Below are 16076 nucleotides of genomic sequence, written 5' to 3'. Positions count from 1 at the left end.
CAGTTCCTCCCCACGCACACCAGCACTTGCTATAACATTACACGTTGCTAGAACTTGGTGAGGGATTATACTGATTTGTTGCTATGTCAGTGTCTGTACTTCTTAGCATATCTGAAATAGTTTTGTTAAAAAAAATTCTCTTAGAAAAATCCCTGGGTTGCAGGAATGTGAGCATCTATTCAGCTTTGTCAAATGCCTCTCGGCTAGAAAGAATAACACTTTGTCAGAGCACGGCAGTGAGTAATAACTGGCAGCTCGCTTCCTTCATCCTGCCCTTGCATTTTATTTTTATATTTTGAGGCCACTTAGGGAATTTGTTCTTGGTGGATTTGTGGGTGGGGAAACAGCCCCAGGCATGGAAGAGGCGTTTGCAGCCCAAGTCCTCCATCTGGTTCCACCGCGTGGCTCCTGGGCTGCTAACTGGGATGCAACTGGGGCCAAGTGGGTGACCCAGATAGAAGAGGCAACCTGGGGCCGAGGATACAGCCCCTTCCCAGCACCAGCTGACTATAGCCCCATGGAAATGAGGGCTCAGTGTGGTCACATCCTCTGCATTTTTCAAAAGGACCTCCAAATCTGAATTTTAACAGGAGCTCTGTCAATTTTTACTTATTGGGAGGTAATTCACATTCTTTTTTTTTTTTTTCTTTTTTTTTTTTTTTGAGACGAAGTCTTGCTGTGTCACCCAGGCCAGAGTGCAGTAGCATGATCTCAGCTCACTGCAACCTCTGCCTCCCGGGTTCCAGCGATTCTCCTGCCTCAGCCTCTCAAGTAGCTGGGATTACAGGCGCTCACCAGTACACCCAGCTAATTTTTGTATTTTTATTGGAGACAGGATTTCACCATGTTGGCCAGGCTGTTCTCGAACGTGTGACCTCAGGTGATCACCTCCCAGAGTGCTGGGATATAGGCATGAGCCCTGCGCTGGGCCTAATTCACATTCTTAACAAACAGTTCATGCGGGCAGCTGGATTGTACCTGCCAGTGACCTGTGGACCGGTCACGCAACCTCTCTGGGCCGCACAGCTGCTGACCTCCCTGTGAACTGGGAACAAGGCACTCCAGGAAAGTGGTCTCAACAGCAGATATGGAGGGCCACGAGGGATGGCCGTGGGAAAAGTCTAGAGACACAGCTGCCGGGAAGCAGAGCTGTCTCGTGACCTGTCGGGGAAGCTTCTGTGCTCCTTGCTCGCTAGGTAAAGGCAGTGGGGTTGCATGTTACTTGCATACAATTCCCATTGGTTCTTACAGTCTTTCAGAGAAAAGCAGCCAAAGTGAATGGTACCGTCTGTTGTCTTCCCATCGTGTTTCATCCTCTGTAGGGTGATAGTGTGAGTCCATTTCACTGTGCAATACCCTACTTAACAAGTGGCCCTAGAGACTTCCAATAATTGTGATTGGGGGATTTAAGCCTTTTTTTTTTTTAAGACGGATCTTGCTCTTGTCACCCAGGCTGGAGTGCAATGGCGCGATTTTGGCTCACCACAACCTCCGCCTCGGGTTCAAGCGATTCTCCTGCCTCAGCCTCCCGCATAGCTGGGATTACAGGCGCCCGCCACCGTGCCCAGCAAATTTTTGTATTTTTAGTAGAGACAGGGTTTCACTGTGTTGGCCAGGCTGGTCTCAAACTCCTGACCTCAGGTGATCACCTGCCTTGGCCTCCCAAAGTGCTGGGATTACAGGCATGAGCCACTGCGCCTGGCCTGTGATTGGGGTATTTGAGCCTTTTGTGCTGACTTTGGTCCCCGCCCATCAGTGACTTCCATCTCCCCTCCCTACTGCTGTGCATGGCAAAGTGACAGAATATTTGTGTGTCCATTTCTTTACTGGGATTTAACAATTGTAACAACAACAATAATAAATGTGTCAAGCACTTTTATATGCCGGGTAGTTTTCTAAGCACTTGTACATGTATTACTGCATTTAATCCTCCCTAGAGTACTAGGAGGAGTTACATTATAATATCTCCGTTATACAGAAGGGACACAGAGAGGCTCAGTAGCACGCCCAAGGTCACAGAGCTCGTAAGTGGCTGTGTCAGGGGTCGCCAAGGCCACCGCAGGCTCGATGATTTGCTGGGAAGCCTCAGGACAAAGCATATGGTTGTACACATGGCTATGATTTATTACGGTAAAAGGATTCAAAGCAAATCAGCAAAGGGAAAAGCCACACGGGGCCAAGTCCAGAGGAAAGCAGGTGCCAGTTTCCAGAGCCCTCTCCCAGGGGAGTCACCCAATTCTTGCTGCAAGGAGTTGTGACAACCCACGTGACATGTCATCTGTCAGGGAAGCCCGCTAGAGAGACTGAGTGCCCAGGGTTTTTACTAGGGGTGATCACGTGGCCACCCTCTGCCTGGCAGGTACCAAAATTCCAGACCCTTAGAAGGCAAGCTGGTGGTCAGTATAAATCACATTACTTGTACAGATTGCTCAGGCACAGTGAGCCATCCTTGTCAGTTAGGGAGCCATGGGAAGCCTCCCGAATCCAGGCTCCCAGACGCCAGCTCCGGGCCAGCCTTGCCAGCAGCCTGTGTAGGGTGGAAGGGCTCGGGCCTGCCATGTGAGCACGTGCCTGCACAGCGGCCCAAGTGGGATTCAAACCCAGGCAGCGACGCTTGAGTGTGCACCATTAACCACCTCGCCACACTGCCTTTTCTGCTAGACACCTGTTGTGGGGGGGTCTGTGTGGGGCAAATGGTGAGCCAGCCCACCCTGCTGCTCCATACTGGGTGTGAGTTGCTGTATTCATTTCCTTTTGCTGCTGTCACAATTTTGCCACAAATGTCGTGGCTCACTTTTAAAAACTATCTTGCAGTGTTGGGAGTCTGAAGTCTGAAAGAGACACAACAAGGCTAAGATCAAGGTATCGGCAGGCCTTGTTACTTCCGGAGGCTCTAGGGGAGAACCTGTGCCTTACCGTTTACAGCTTCTAGAAGCTGCCTACCTTCCTTAGCTCATGACCTTAATCCTAGCCCTCCCTGTTTTGTTGTTGTTGTTGCTGAGACACAGTCTCGCTCTGCCATCTAGACTGGAGTACAGTGGCATGATCTATAGTTCACTGCAGCCTCGACCTCCTGGGCTTAGGCGATCCTCCCACCTCAGCCTCCTGAGTAGCTGGGACTACAGGCATGTGCCACCATACCGTGCTAATTTTCGTGTTTTTTTTGTAGAGACAGGGGTCTCACTATGTTGCACAGGCTGGTCTTGAACTCCTGGGCTCAAGTGATCCTCCCACCTCAGCCTCCCAAAGTGCTGGGATTACAGGCATGAACCACTGCACTTGGCCTCTCCCTCTTTAAAGCCAGCAGTGTAGCATTGTCCAGTTTCTCTCTGCCTCTAACCTCCTGCTTCCCTCTTTTTTTTTTTTTTTTTTTTTTGAGACGGAGTCTCACTCTGTCGCCAGGCTGGAGTGCAATGGCGTGATCTCAGCTCACTGCAACCTCTGACTCCCTGGTTCAAGCGATTCTCCTGCCTCAGCCTCCCGAGTAGCTGGGATTACAGGCATGTGCCACCACGTCCAGCCAATTTTTATATTTTTAGTACAGACAGGGTTTCACCATGTTGGCCAGGATGGTCTCGATCTCCTGACCTTGTGATCCACCTGCCTTGGCCTCCCAAAGTGCTGGGATTACAGGCGTGAGCCACCACGCCCCAGCCCCTCTTTTTAAAAATTAATTTTTCTTTTTTTAAGGTTTTAAAATTTGTTTTTGTTTTTTTGTTTTTCTTTCTCTTGCCTGATTGCCCTGGCTAGGACTTCCCGCTTCTCTCTTTAAGGACTTTTGTGATTCTCTGGGGCTTACCTAGATATTCCAGGACACTCTTCCCATCTCAGAACCTTGATATAACCACATCTGCATGGACCCACCTAGATATTCCAGGACGCTCTCCCCATCTGAGAGCCTTGATGTAGTCACGTCTGCATGGTCCCCTTCATCGTGGCAGGTCACAGTTTCCCAGGTGTCGCATTGGTCTTCCGGTCTCCTTAGGCACCTTTTGGCTGTGACAGTCTCTCATCTCTCCTTCGTTTTGATGACAGTGACACTTTTGAGAAGCACTGGTCCGGTATTTTGTAGGATGTCCCTCTACTGGGATTGGTCTGGTGCTTTTCTCATGATTAGACTGGGGTGATGGGTTTTGGGAGGACAGAGAAAGTTCCAATTTCAGAGCATCTAGGGTACATTCCGTCAACATACTTTGTCACTGTTGATGTAGACCTCAATAGCCTGGATGAGGTCATGCCTGTGATGTTTCTCCAGTGTCAAGTTAACTTTTATTCTCCCTTTGGATTTTATTATCTTTTTAACTTGACGTGTAAGTTTTAATTTCACAGGTAATACGAACATATCTTCTTGAGGGGAAGAATATGGTTTCCTGTGACTCCCTGCCATCCCCAGCCATACCCACCATCATCAATTTGCTGTGCTTCCTTCCAGGCCTTTTCCTACTTATTTATGTTCATATATATGTCGCCATAGAGAAGATATATATTATCGTTTGTTTGTCTTTGCTAGTCCAAGCAACACTGAACATCTTTGTGCCTCTGTGTGCATGTGTGAGCATCTCTAGGGCAGTTTCTGAAGAGCGTAATTGCTGGGTCGTGAGGTATATTGGTGGAATTAGGTTTGGCAGTATAGATCAGAAAACTCAACAGTTGTGAAAACTCAACAGTTGTGGCTCAGATGGGACAAAGGTATATTGTTATTTTAAAAATCTTCTTTTAGAGGATGTCTGGAGGCAGACAGTCCAAGTATGGCAAGAGACATTCATGGTCCAAGTTCCACTCATCTTTCTATTCCATTTTCCCAACACATGGCTTCCATCCTCAAGGTCACCTCTGGTCCCAGTGGCTGCAGAGCTCCAGCCCTTGCATCTGCATTCCAGGCATCTGAAAGGGAGGAGGGAAAAAAGGTTCATGTCCCAGCTGTGAAAGCTTCTTTTTAAGCAGCCTCCCGGCCATCCCACATAACGCTTCTGCGAATATCTCATTAACCAGAACTTGGTCACAGAGCCTCACTTGCCACAAGAGAGGCTGAGGTGGAGTCTTTAACTGGGTTCATTGCCATCCTGAGTAAAATTTGGGTCCTGTTTCTAAAAGGGACCAATGGATTTTGGCTGGGTCACTGGTGGTCTCTGCCCTGTAGGAGATGTGAGTTTTTAATTTAAAAAGATTATTATCAAGTTGTCAAGCTCTTTGCCAGGGGAGATTCCTTCTAGCAGCACATCGAAACACTGGTTCCCTAAGCCGACACCAATCAAGTACCGTGGCCCCCTCACCCCCGGGGGTATGGTATATTCCAAGACCCCCAGTGGATGCCTGAAGCTGGGGATAGTACTGAACCCTGTGTAGCATATACTATGCTTCTTCCTATACACACACATCTATGATAAAGTTAATTTATAAATTAGGCATAGTCGCAATTAACAATAACTAAGAATAGAGTAATTATAGCAAATACTATAATAAAAGTTATGTGAACATGGTCTCTCTCTCAAAATATGTTGTACTGTACTGAGGGTAAGAAATGGCAGAAATCAAAACTATGGATAAGGAGGGATGACTGAGATTGCAGAATCAAATCCCTCCTGGCCTCAGAGCTTATGATCACAGGTTCAAAGCTATGTGATGTCAAACAGCCCTGTGGGAAAACATCTCACCTTGTCAACTAAAGAAAAAAAAAAACGCCTTTTAAAGATTTAAAGTTAGTCTTATTTACAAGTATTATTGAGGGCCGTAGACTGAGACCTTCAGCCTGGGGACAGTTTTGTCATATGGCTCCTAAAGTGTTTCAGCTCATTGTTTATATTTGGTGGTGAGGGTTTAGTGTGTGCAAAATTATACTAAACCTGTTTAGATGTTGTATTCAAGCAGAATTATATCAAGGTTTGGGTGTAAGACTTTGTTTCACACAGCTATGTCTTGCTTATTTCCAGACAAACTGGGAAGATTGAGCCGGTGGTCCTGCCGCTGCTCTGGTTTGCAGAGGTAAGGGTGCGTTGGGCACAGTGTCAGGGGCTTTTGTTAAGAGCCAGTGTGGGCATTTGAGGCAGGAGGCGGGGAGCAGCTTGTAGAAAGGGAGAGGGCTGGGCCAGGGTAATCGGACTGTGACATGGACCAGCGTATCAGAAACTTCACACTATCCAAGCACCCTATGTCAGTTATCCCACCAAGGTGAAACGGATCCCTTGAGATGGGGAAGACAGAAGCTGCATGAAGAGGTAAAGTCCCCGGCCCTGGGTGTAAAATAATTTTGTTGAGGCATATGACCTCTTCTCCTGAAAGTGGGGAAGTTGGTTTCCAAGGTGTCAGCTTTTCACTTAAACTTACTTCTCTCGCAGCTTTTCAGAATGCCTTCTGGCCTAGCTTGTTTTATTTTATTTTATTTTATTTTATTTTATGTATTTATTGTTTCTTGCCCACCTCGTTTTAAATCAGGGCTAGCTAATGGCCAGGACAAGCAAGCCTCCGAATGTCAAGTTTACTTCCTGCTCACAGCCGAATCTGAAGTGGGTTGATGGGGAGGCAGAGCTCTGCTCCCTGCAGTCATTTAGGGTTCCAGGGCCCCGGTGGCCCCGCCCTCCTGGAGATCCTCCATTCAGTGGCAGGGAACGAGATGGAGAGTCACGTGAGGCCAGGTCCACCTCCCATTGGTCAGGACACAATCATATGGCCCTGCCCAACTGCAAGGGAGTCTGGGAATTGTAGTCTCACCTTGTGTCCTGGAGGGAGGAAGTCCCTGGCAGGCTCCAACACATGCTTTAGCCGGGAAGCTTGAGGTGGGGAAAAGCTGAGGTGGGCACAGAGGAAGGTGTTGGGTGGCATCTGCGCTGTAGCCCGCAGCCTGCGGCCCCAGCTCATGTGTTTGTCATTCTGCCTCCTCAGAGTGGGGCCATGGAGGGGGAGACTCTTCACACATTCTACACCCAGCTGGTGTTGATGCCCAACGTGATGCACTATGCCCAGTACGTCCTCCTGGCGCTGGGCTGCGTCCTGCTGCTGGTCCCTGTCATCTGCCAAATCCGGAGCCAAGTAGGTGCTGGCCAGAGGGTGGCCCGGGCTGACAGCCATTCGCTTGCCTGCTGGGGGAAAGGGGCCTCAGATCGGACCCTCTGGCCAACCGCAGCCTGGAGCCCACCTCCAGCAGCAGTCCTGCGTCTCTGCTGGAGTGGGAGCGGTCACTGCTGGGGGCTGCGCTGCACGCTTGCGTCTTTTGCATGCCGCGTTGCCACTACTCTGCCTGTTCTGGAAGGCCTGGGACCCTCCCTTGGAGGGGGTGCAGGTGGGCTTTGAGTAATGAGACCTGGTACTTGCATCATCCATTCATCAAGTCAGCACCCGGGGATGCCAGGTTCTGTTAGGGGCGAGGGGACGTGCAGCAGTGGAGGAGACAGCTGAGGTCCCTGCTCAGGGGGATTGAGGGGGGCTGGCATTCCAGCCGGGGAGACAGATGAAAACCAAGTAAATCAGCAGAAAAGATAATTTCACTCATGATAGGAGCTGTGGGGGGTTAGAGCCAAATAGAAATACAGCGTGAGCCACGTGTGAGGTTTTCAGTTTAAATTTTCTAATAGCCACTTAACAGTCAAAGGAAACAGGTGGAATTAATTTTAATCTTATTTAACCCAAATATATGCAAAGTATTATCACTTCAACATGTAATCAGTATAAACAGTGTCAATATTTTTGCAGTTTTTTTGCATGAAGTCTTTGAAATCCTGTGTGTACGATACATGTGCAGCAGGTCTCATTTTGGACTGGCCCCGTTTCAAGGGCTCACCAGCTGAATGCAGCTTCCAGACTGGACAGTGCGTGTCTGGGGCAAGTGGGGACAAGGACAGATGGAGCTTCAGGAAGGCCTCTCTGAAGAGGTAGATAGTGAGCTTTGACCTGGAGGCCACGGAGGCACTCAGCACACAGCCACATGAGGAATGCTGCCTGGAGCGGCCACTGCAAAGGCCCTGCGGCAGGCACGGGCAAGGTACATTGGAGGGTCAGGCAGGGCCAGGGTGGCTGGAGGGGAGTGAGGGCAGGGACAGAGGTAGGAGGTGGTGTCTGAGAGTGGACAGGGCAGGCCACCCAGGGCCTCGTGGTGCAGAGTGAGCAGTTTGGAACTGATTCTGGGAGTGACAGAGCCGTTGGAGGCTTTTAAAGAGGGGAATCACTAGGTCAGCTGCTGGCTGGGGAATGGGCCCTGGACTGGGAGGGGTGGAAGCCTGGGCCCAGCGGGGAGGCCCCAGTGGGTAAGGAAGTCGGAGACTCGAACAGGATGGGGCAGCTGCTATCAGGAGGGAACGGAAGTGGGGAAGAGCTCCAGCCCTGGGCTTCAGACCTCCAGAAGCAGCAGGAAGAGGGGTGATAACAGTGCCCCTCCTTGCTTCGGGGTCATTTATTTATTCATTCATGCATTCACCTCAAGGCCCTTTGCACAGGTCAGGGGATGCAGAAATGACCAGAACATGAGATCTGCAGCAAAGATGGGCAAGGCAGGCGTTTAGGCAAGTTACTACAGTCACACGAAGGATAGGAGAGCTGTGATCACAGAGCTCAAGGGGCAGTGGAGATGGGTGAGTGGCTGCCATGGCAGGGGAAGGGATGCTGCCCACTGGCAGGGCATCAGGAAAGGCTGTTTTTGGATGCATGGACCAGAAAGCCACTCTCTGAGGTGGCCCCCACCTGCATCATCCTAGGGCCACAGGCCGAGGCCTTCTGAGGGGCCTTGGGGCCGCCCCACTGCTCTGCTGGTCTTGGCTCCTCTGCAGCACCTGCTTCCTTTAGCACTGGTGAATGATTCTTCCTCTTCCCCTCTCTCACGGAAGGCTTGCCTGCTTCCATGCTTGCATGCTGGGTGAGAATAAAGCATTCTTGGTTCTTCACCTTGGCTTTCAGACCTGAAACCCGACTTCCTTTCAAAATTTCTGTCCTCAGGGGGAAAAGGTTTCCACAATGTGAGGTGGTAGCCTGGACACCAGCTGTCATCATGTTGCTGCTCTAGTGTTTGAGCTCCCGATGAACAATGACCATTGGGTCCAACCAGCCCTTTTGGGAGCCCCCTTCTCTGTTACTGCCCTGGGGGGAGCCAGGACCCAGCAGGGCTGTGACTCCAGCGAGCAAAAGGGAACTCCCTCCAGTTTCTAGACTGAATTATGTAGGGAGGACAGAAGGAATCAGAACCCACACTCCCAGACCATGAATACCTTCCCGTGGCAGAGCATCACCGTGGGTGTCCACAGGCGAGGACACACAGCCACATGAGGGGGTCCCTGGGGACTGGCTGAGGGGCTGGGCTAGAGGAGGCCACGACGGCCTCATCCCTCTGTCTCCTTCTGTCTCCAAATTGTCCATCAGAATGGGGACAGGGAAGGAGGGTCAGGAAGCACAGAATGTCTAGGCTGTGGCTAAGGTCCCCTTCCCTGCTGCAGCCCCCAAATCAGCATCCCACCCTCAAATCCAGTAAGAATGCTATGATCGGCAGTGTGGATCCCTCCCTGCAGATTTCATTGGAGGCCACATAAGTGAAATTTATCCCATTATGTGTGTTTTGATTTAGCAGGGCCTTGCCAGTTTTTTTGTTTTTGTTTTTGTTTTTTTGGTTTCTTTTTTGAGATGGAGTCTTGCTGTGTTGCCCAGGCTGGAGTGCAGTGGCGCAATCTTGGCTCACTGCAACCTCCGCCTCCCGGGTTCAAGCGGGAGCCTCAGCCTCAGCCTCCCGAGTAGCTGGGATTACAGGCACCTGCCACCACGCCTGGCTAATTTTTGTATATTTAGTAGAGGCGGGGTTTCACCATGTTGGCCAGGCTGGTCTTGAACTCCTGACCTTGTGATCTGCTGCCTTGGCCTCCCAAAGTTCTGGGATTACAGGTGTGAGCCACTGTGCCTGGCCTGCCTTATCAGTTTTTATGTAATTTGTCCTGATTTAAAAAAAATCACATGCGGGTAAACTCAACATATTTTAATTTCTCTTTAGAGAAATTTTCCTCTTGAGCCAGGTTTGGTGGCTGTTGCCTGTAATCTGAGCTACTTGGGAGGCTGAGGCGGGAGGATCACTTGAGCCCAGGAATTGGAGGCTGCAGTGAGCCATGATCGCACCATTGCACTCCAGCCTGGACAACAGAGTGAGATCCTGTCTCAAAAATTTTAAAAAGCAATAATTTTTTCTTCTCAAGTCATTCTTTTAAAATAAATCAAAAGTATTTTAACAGAAGAATCTGTTCCTCGTTGATTTTAAACAGCCCCCCAGCTAAGTCCACTGGTTATCAGTCTCCATGGCCCATCTCCCCACCTGCTTCCTTGCTGGCTTAGATTTTCAAGTGGACGAGCCCTTTTCAGCTTGGCTTGTCCACCTCCCAGGTGTGTTTCCTGAAGATGCTTGTACTTCTGTCTAAGAGCAGCAGCTCCCCACATCTCAGCCACCTGCAATTGTTGAGGGTTGTTGGACTCTAAACTTCTGTACCTTTCCTGTTTCCTCTTTGCCTTTTGCAAATTGAAGAACCGTGTAAAACCATTTTTATGTGGCTTCAACATCAACTATAAATTAGCTTGGTTATCTTCTAGGAGAAATGCTATTTATTTTGGAGTAGTAGTAAAAAGGGCTCAAAGGATAAGGAGGCCATTCAGGCCTATTCTGAATCCCTGATGACATCAGCTCCCAAGGGCTCTGTGCTGCAGGAAGCAAAACTGTAGGTGGGTACCAGGTAATGCTGTGCGCCTCCCCGCCCCCTCCCATATCAAGTAGAATGCTGGCGGCTTAAAACATTTGGGGTCCTGCTCATTCCTTCAGCCTCAACTTCACCTGGAGTGTCTACAGACTGAAGATGCATATTTGTGTATTTTGCTTTTGGAGAAACTGCCCTTCCTATGTTCTGAGTGAATAGCAGTTTTTTTGATCCCAGAGGGCAACTTGTATTCTGTGGGCTGGTGCCTATTTGCAAGGTCACATTAGAAAGACAGGAGCAAGGCTTAGGCCCGCTACTTCTGGAATCTCTTGTGCAATAGACTCCCCTGGGGAAGTCTGCTAGAAATGCAGATCCCTGGGCAGCCTTCTAGCCTTCTGGAGTAGAATCATGGTGGGACCCTGGAATCTGTATTTTAATGGACCATAATGAGATTCTGATGTAGAAACATGTTTGAGAAACATTGATCTAAATTTGGGATGACTGGCCAGGTGTGATGGCTCACACCTGTAATCCAGCACTTTGGGAGGCCGAAGCAGGTGGATCATTTGAGGTCAGAAGTTCAAGACCAGCCTGGCCAACATGGTGAAACCCTGTCTCTACTAAAAATACAAAAAAATTAGCTGGGTGTGGTGGTGCACGCTTGTAATCCCAGCTACTCGGGAGGCTGAGGCAGGAGAATCGCTTGAACCCGGGAGATGGAGGTTGCAGTGAGCCAAGATCGTGCCACTGCACTCCAGCCTGGGTGACAGAGCAAGACTCCGTCTCAGAAAAATAAAACTAAAATCAATCAATCAATCAATCTGGGATGACTGACCAAGAACAAAGAATGTAGGCATCAACTGAACACCAACTGTATACCTGGGACTGGATCTGAGGGTAGGATTGCCAGATTGAGCACAAACAAACAAACAAAACACAAGAAACAACAGAAGGGTGCCTGTTAAATATGAATTTCTGGCAAGCAATAAGTAATTTTTATTGTGTTCCTGTGCAATGATAGGACGCACGTATCCTGAAAACCTGTCTGTGGTTCACCTGAAATTCACATTTAACTAGGCGTCCTGATTTTATGTGGCCGCCCTATCTGCTGGGGACATAGGCTGATGCCCTTGGGGGTTCTGCATTTCCTTGGCCAGGTTCCTGTAGGGCTGAGGTCCTTGCCGGGGGAGGTGATGGGCAGAGCCGCAGGCCCTACAACTTGGGGTTGGGCAGGGGTGAGTCGCTCTACGGTGGTGCCTCTGATAATAGCTGTTATTTTAGTTTCTGAAAAATGTGCTGCCCTCAAGAGCTTCTGAGGCTGGGCCTACTCAGGTGAAAATAGCTTTCCAGGGAGCCACATTGTGGGGACGTGAGGCAGCAGCCCCGCTCTTTGGGGCCACTTGGCTGTCTCTAACTCATCTCACTTGCCAGGGCTGGACAAGGAAATGAAAAAGAAAATGCCAAGGGGTGGGCAGGCAGGAGCCTGTTGGCGTTGGCAGGTGCTGCCAGCCCTGTGTCCCAGTCAAGCTCTGGGGCGCCCTTCCTGTCCATCTGGGAGTAGGGGGCGGAGTCTGACCATGTTGGGGCGGAGTGTTAATATTAGGAGAGGATCCTCCCTGGGACAGGGTCCCCAGGCTTGGGGGCAAGGCCTTCTGGCCGGACCCCCTTACCTTCCTCTCTCCCAGGATTCCTCCAGGATGCCGTTGTGCTGTGCACGGTTTGGCCCCATCGGTGTCCCTGCTCCTTCCAGCACTGCTCCCTTCTGCAGAAACTTGCCTGGGATTCCCAGGGTGCAGGGGTGGGGGCTGGTCAGGGCCTGGTCAGTGTAGAGCAGGGAGCTTTTCACTTTTAGCACAGATAGAGTGGCCAGGGCCCCATGGCTGCACCTCCCTGGACATAACGAGGATGTCCTGTTATCTGCCCCCCAAACAAAACTGGGGTCTCCCCTTTATTTTCCAACAGAATCCAATTTTTAGGTGATGAGACAAGTGTTTGACTTAAAAAGACCCTCCTGCCCCGCCTTCTGGAAGGTCTGGAGCCCAGCCCAGCGCCCCGGATCCCCTAGGCATGTGAAACGGGGAATGCAGCGTCCTCCAGTGGCCGGCTTCAGCTTGGGGTGGGCACCTGGGTGGTGGCCGGTGGTCCCCCTACAGGCCACTGCTGCCCCCTCTTGGGTCCTGTTCTGAGTCTCAGGCCTGAGTCCCCGGGGAAGGCCCTACACCTTTGCCCTGTACCTGGGTATGGGGATGGCCCTGAGGGGCTGCCTTGCTTGGGAGAAGGGGGGAAAATGGATATTTTTATATAAATAAGAAAAAGACAGCCCCTCTGGGCAGATGAGGCCTGCTGCAGGGCAGGGGGCTTGGTAAACTGTGTGTCCACTGGTCTGTAACCCTTCAGCTGGGTCCTTTTGTGCAGTGAACAGCCTGGACAACTGTCCAGGTGGCCCTTCAGGGCTACGTTCCTGGACCTTTCTTAGCTTCTCACCGATCTTTCTCCCACACCAAGTTGGTGTTCCTCAGTCAAACAAGTGGCGAGGAGGAGGAGGAGGAGGAGGAGGGGGAGGAGGGGGAACCTGCTTCACCCTCTGGCACCTGGGGGTTTTGTTCCACGTGTCTTCCTTGGGAAAGACCAGGGGTTCTTTTACAGCCTGGGGGTGGTTTCCCCTTTCTGCTTTTGAGTGAGACTTTCTCAAGTCACGGCTCTTTGGGCCCACATGGCTAAGGTCGAGCCACCTGTGGGTGTCCTGTGCTGCCTCAATGGGTGGCGTAGGGGGCGGGGCTGGCCTCCCCCGTGCCTGGCTCAGTGCAGCAGACCCTGGCCCTTGTGCCTGCTCTCTGCCCTGAGCAGGAGTTTGATTTTCCTACCCCGTGGTGAAGCAAGCACAGGTGGGCGGAGGTGGGCAGTGGTTTCCAGCCCCAGCCGCCTGCAGGGAGGCCTCTGTTACTCAGGGCCAGGGAGGCAGGGGGCTTAGTGGGGTGAAGGCTCACCCCACACTCTTATCATTAGCGTTATCTGTATTTTTAATTTTTAAGTTGAGAAATTTTCTACAACTGTCAAACTAGACAAATGACAGTATCCAGTTCCCCTTACCCAGACTCAGCCATTGCTAACAGCTGTCAGTGTTGAAGATCGTCAGCATCTCATGCCTTTGGTTTCACTCGTTCCCTGGGTGGCCCTCGTCTCTCTCCCCACGTCCTGCGCCCCGCGTACCCTGAGCAGCCATCGCCAGGAACTTGGCATGTGGGTTTGTTTTTTCTGAATCTGCATGTGTGCAGCCATGAGCACGAGGTCGCTTTTTGAATGTGACCGAAGCTGCATCCTGCTGCGTGTATTGCTGTGTGGCTGGCTTTCCTCCCTGTCTTCTGTTCATGTGTGCTGTTCAGGCTGAATACCGTCCTGTGGCATTGGTTTAAACACACAGACCAGGCATGGTGGCTCACGCCTGGAATCTCAGCGCTTTGGGAGGCTGAGGTGAGAGGATCACCTGAGCCAAGGAGTTCGAGACCAGCCTGAGCAACGTAGTGAGACCTGATCTCTACAAAAAATTAAAAAATGAGCCGGGCATGGTGATGGCACATGTCGTTGTCCCGGCCACTTGGGAGGCCGAGGTGGGAGGATCACTTGAGCCCAGGAGTTCAAGGCTGTGGTGAGCCATGATGGCACCACCATACTCCAGCCTGGGCGACAGAGAGGGACCCTGTCTCTAAAAAATAAAAAATAAATCAACACATAAACATACGTTCTCCTCCTGAGGGACAGAGCTTGCCCCGGTTGTTCCGTGTTGACTGTGCTGCACACAGGCCCTCCTTGCTCTGCCCCTCACTGTGTTAAGTCTCTTTGGGCCTCAGTTTCTCCATCTCTAAAGGAGGTCGGGGAGGCCAGGCGGGTGTTGAGTGAGATGAAGAGGACCTTGGAGACATTCCAGGAGTCTGTAGGTGACTCCAGTCTCTTCTCACCTCTGACAGCCTGGTGGCGGGGGTGGAGTCTGTGCTGGGGATGTAGGTACAGGGCCGGGGTGGGCGGGGATGAGGGTGGGGTTTGGTGACAGGGCGTGGGTGGTCACCCAGCTTTGCCTTTCTCCACAGGGTCTTGAGGACACCGTGAGCCAGCCAGGCCTGGCCGCTGGGCCCGACCGGCCCCCCAGCCCCTACACCCCGCTTCTCCCGGACTCTCCCAGTGGACAGCCCCCCAGCCCCACAGCCTGAGCCTCCCAGCTGCCATGTGCCTGTTGCACACCTGCACACACGCCCTGGCACACATACACACATGCGTGCAGGCTTGTGCAGACACTCAGGGATGGAGCTGCTGCTGAAGGGACTTGTAGGGAGAGGCTCGTCGACAAGCACTGTTCTGGAACCTTCTCTCCACATGGCCCACAGGCCTGACCACAGGGGCTGTGGGTCCTGCATCCCTTTCCTTGGATTAGCCTGGCCTGTCCCGTTCAGCCGTTGGGCCCGGGCTTCCTCCCCTTCAAGGTGAAACACTGTGGTCCCGGTGTGGTGGCTCCCCATGCAGGACGGGCCAGGCTGGGAGTGCCGGCTTCCTGTGCCAAATTCAGCGGGGACTCAGTGCCCAGGCCCTGGCCACGAGCTTTGGCCTTGGTCTACCTGCCAGGCCAGGCAAAGCGCCTTTACACAGGCCTCGGAAAACAATGGGGTGAGCACAAGATGCCCCGTGCAGCTGCCCGAGGGTCTCTGCCCACCCCAGCCGGACTTTGTTCCCCCCGAAGTCTTCACAGGCACTGCATCGGGTTGTCTGGTGCCCTTTTCCTCCAGCCTAAACTGACATCATCCTATGGACTGAGCCGGCCACTCTCTGGCTGAAGTGGCAGCAGGCTGTGCCCCCGAGCTGCCCCCACCCCCTCACAGGGTTCCTCAGATTATAGGTGCCCAGGCTGAGGTGAAGAGGCCTGGGGTCCCTGCCTTCTGGGTGCTCCTGGACCCTGGGGCAAACCTGTGACCCTTTTCTACTGGAATAGAAATGAGTTTTATCATCTTTGAAAAATAATTCACTCTTGAAGTAATAAACCTTTAAAAAAATGTGATGCCCGCCTCTGTGACAGCCTTGTTTACTGAGGTTGTGGGGGTGGGGGCCTTTGGGAAGTTCTGGGCTCTTCTCTTGGTCAATAGCTCCTTTCTGGTGGCTGCTAAGAGCGTCTCTCCCAGGGCCGGGCTGCTGGCTTACCTTCCTGTTGTTTTTAAACTTCAACCTTGTGCAATGTTGAGTTTCATAGAAATACTGCATGAGTACGCCCTTGTTGAGAAGCAGCAGGGTCTGAGTCCCATCCCCCCGTCCGCCCCCGGCCATGCCCACAGCCTCCAGTGCAGACACTTTTGCCACTTTTGCGTAGGGCTCCCTGGATGTGTTTCTGTGCATTTATCTACAAATCCTGGTGCCCGTGGGACATGCCCCGTGTTGTTCTAGGCC

General features: G+C 51.6%; 1 protein-coding gene across 16 annotated transcripts in view; it reads left to right on the top strand.

Moving 5' to 3' along the window:
* SCARB1 (scavenger receptor class B member 1) overlaps positions 1-15693 on the top strand; it is a 113883-nt gene extending 98190 nt beyond the window's left edge. For 6 of the 16 annotated variants that reach the window (XM_054527724.2, XM_063712347.1, XM_063712346.1 and 3 more), the window contains 2 exons: positions 5931-5982; positions 6880-7975. In XM_054527724.2, coding sequence (XP_054383699.1) covers positions 5931-5982; positions 6880-7287 — 460 coding nt within the window. In that variant the 3' untranslated portion in view covers positions 7288-7975. Of the gene's footprint in view, positions 1-954; positions 5541-5930; positions 5983-6879; positions 7976-8922; positions 10202-10548; positions 10678-14734 lie in introns of those variants that run through there. The other 10 variants (XM_063712352.1, XM_063712351.1, XM_024256421.3 and 7 more) reach the window with 6 other exon arrangements.
* Positions 15694-16076: the final 383 nt, after the last annotated feature.

The sequence above is a fragment of the Pongo abelii genome, chromosome 10, assembly GCF_028885655.2.
Source record: "Pongo abelii isolate AG06213 chromosome 10, NHGRI_mPonAbe1-v2.0_pri, whole genome shotgun sequence".
In the NCBI taxonomy this organism is placed as follows: domain Eukaryota; kingdom Metazoa; phylum Chordata; class Mammalia; order Primates; family Hominidae; genus Pongo; species Pongo abelii.
Note: the sequence above shows the minus strand (reverse complement) of the source record. Positions and strands in the feature narration are given on the sequence as shown.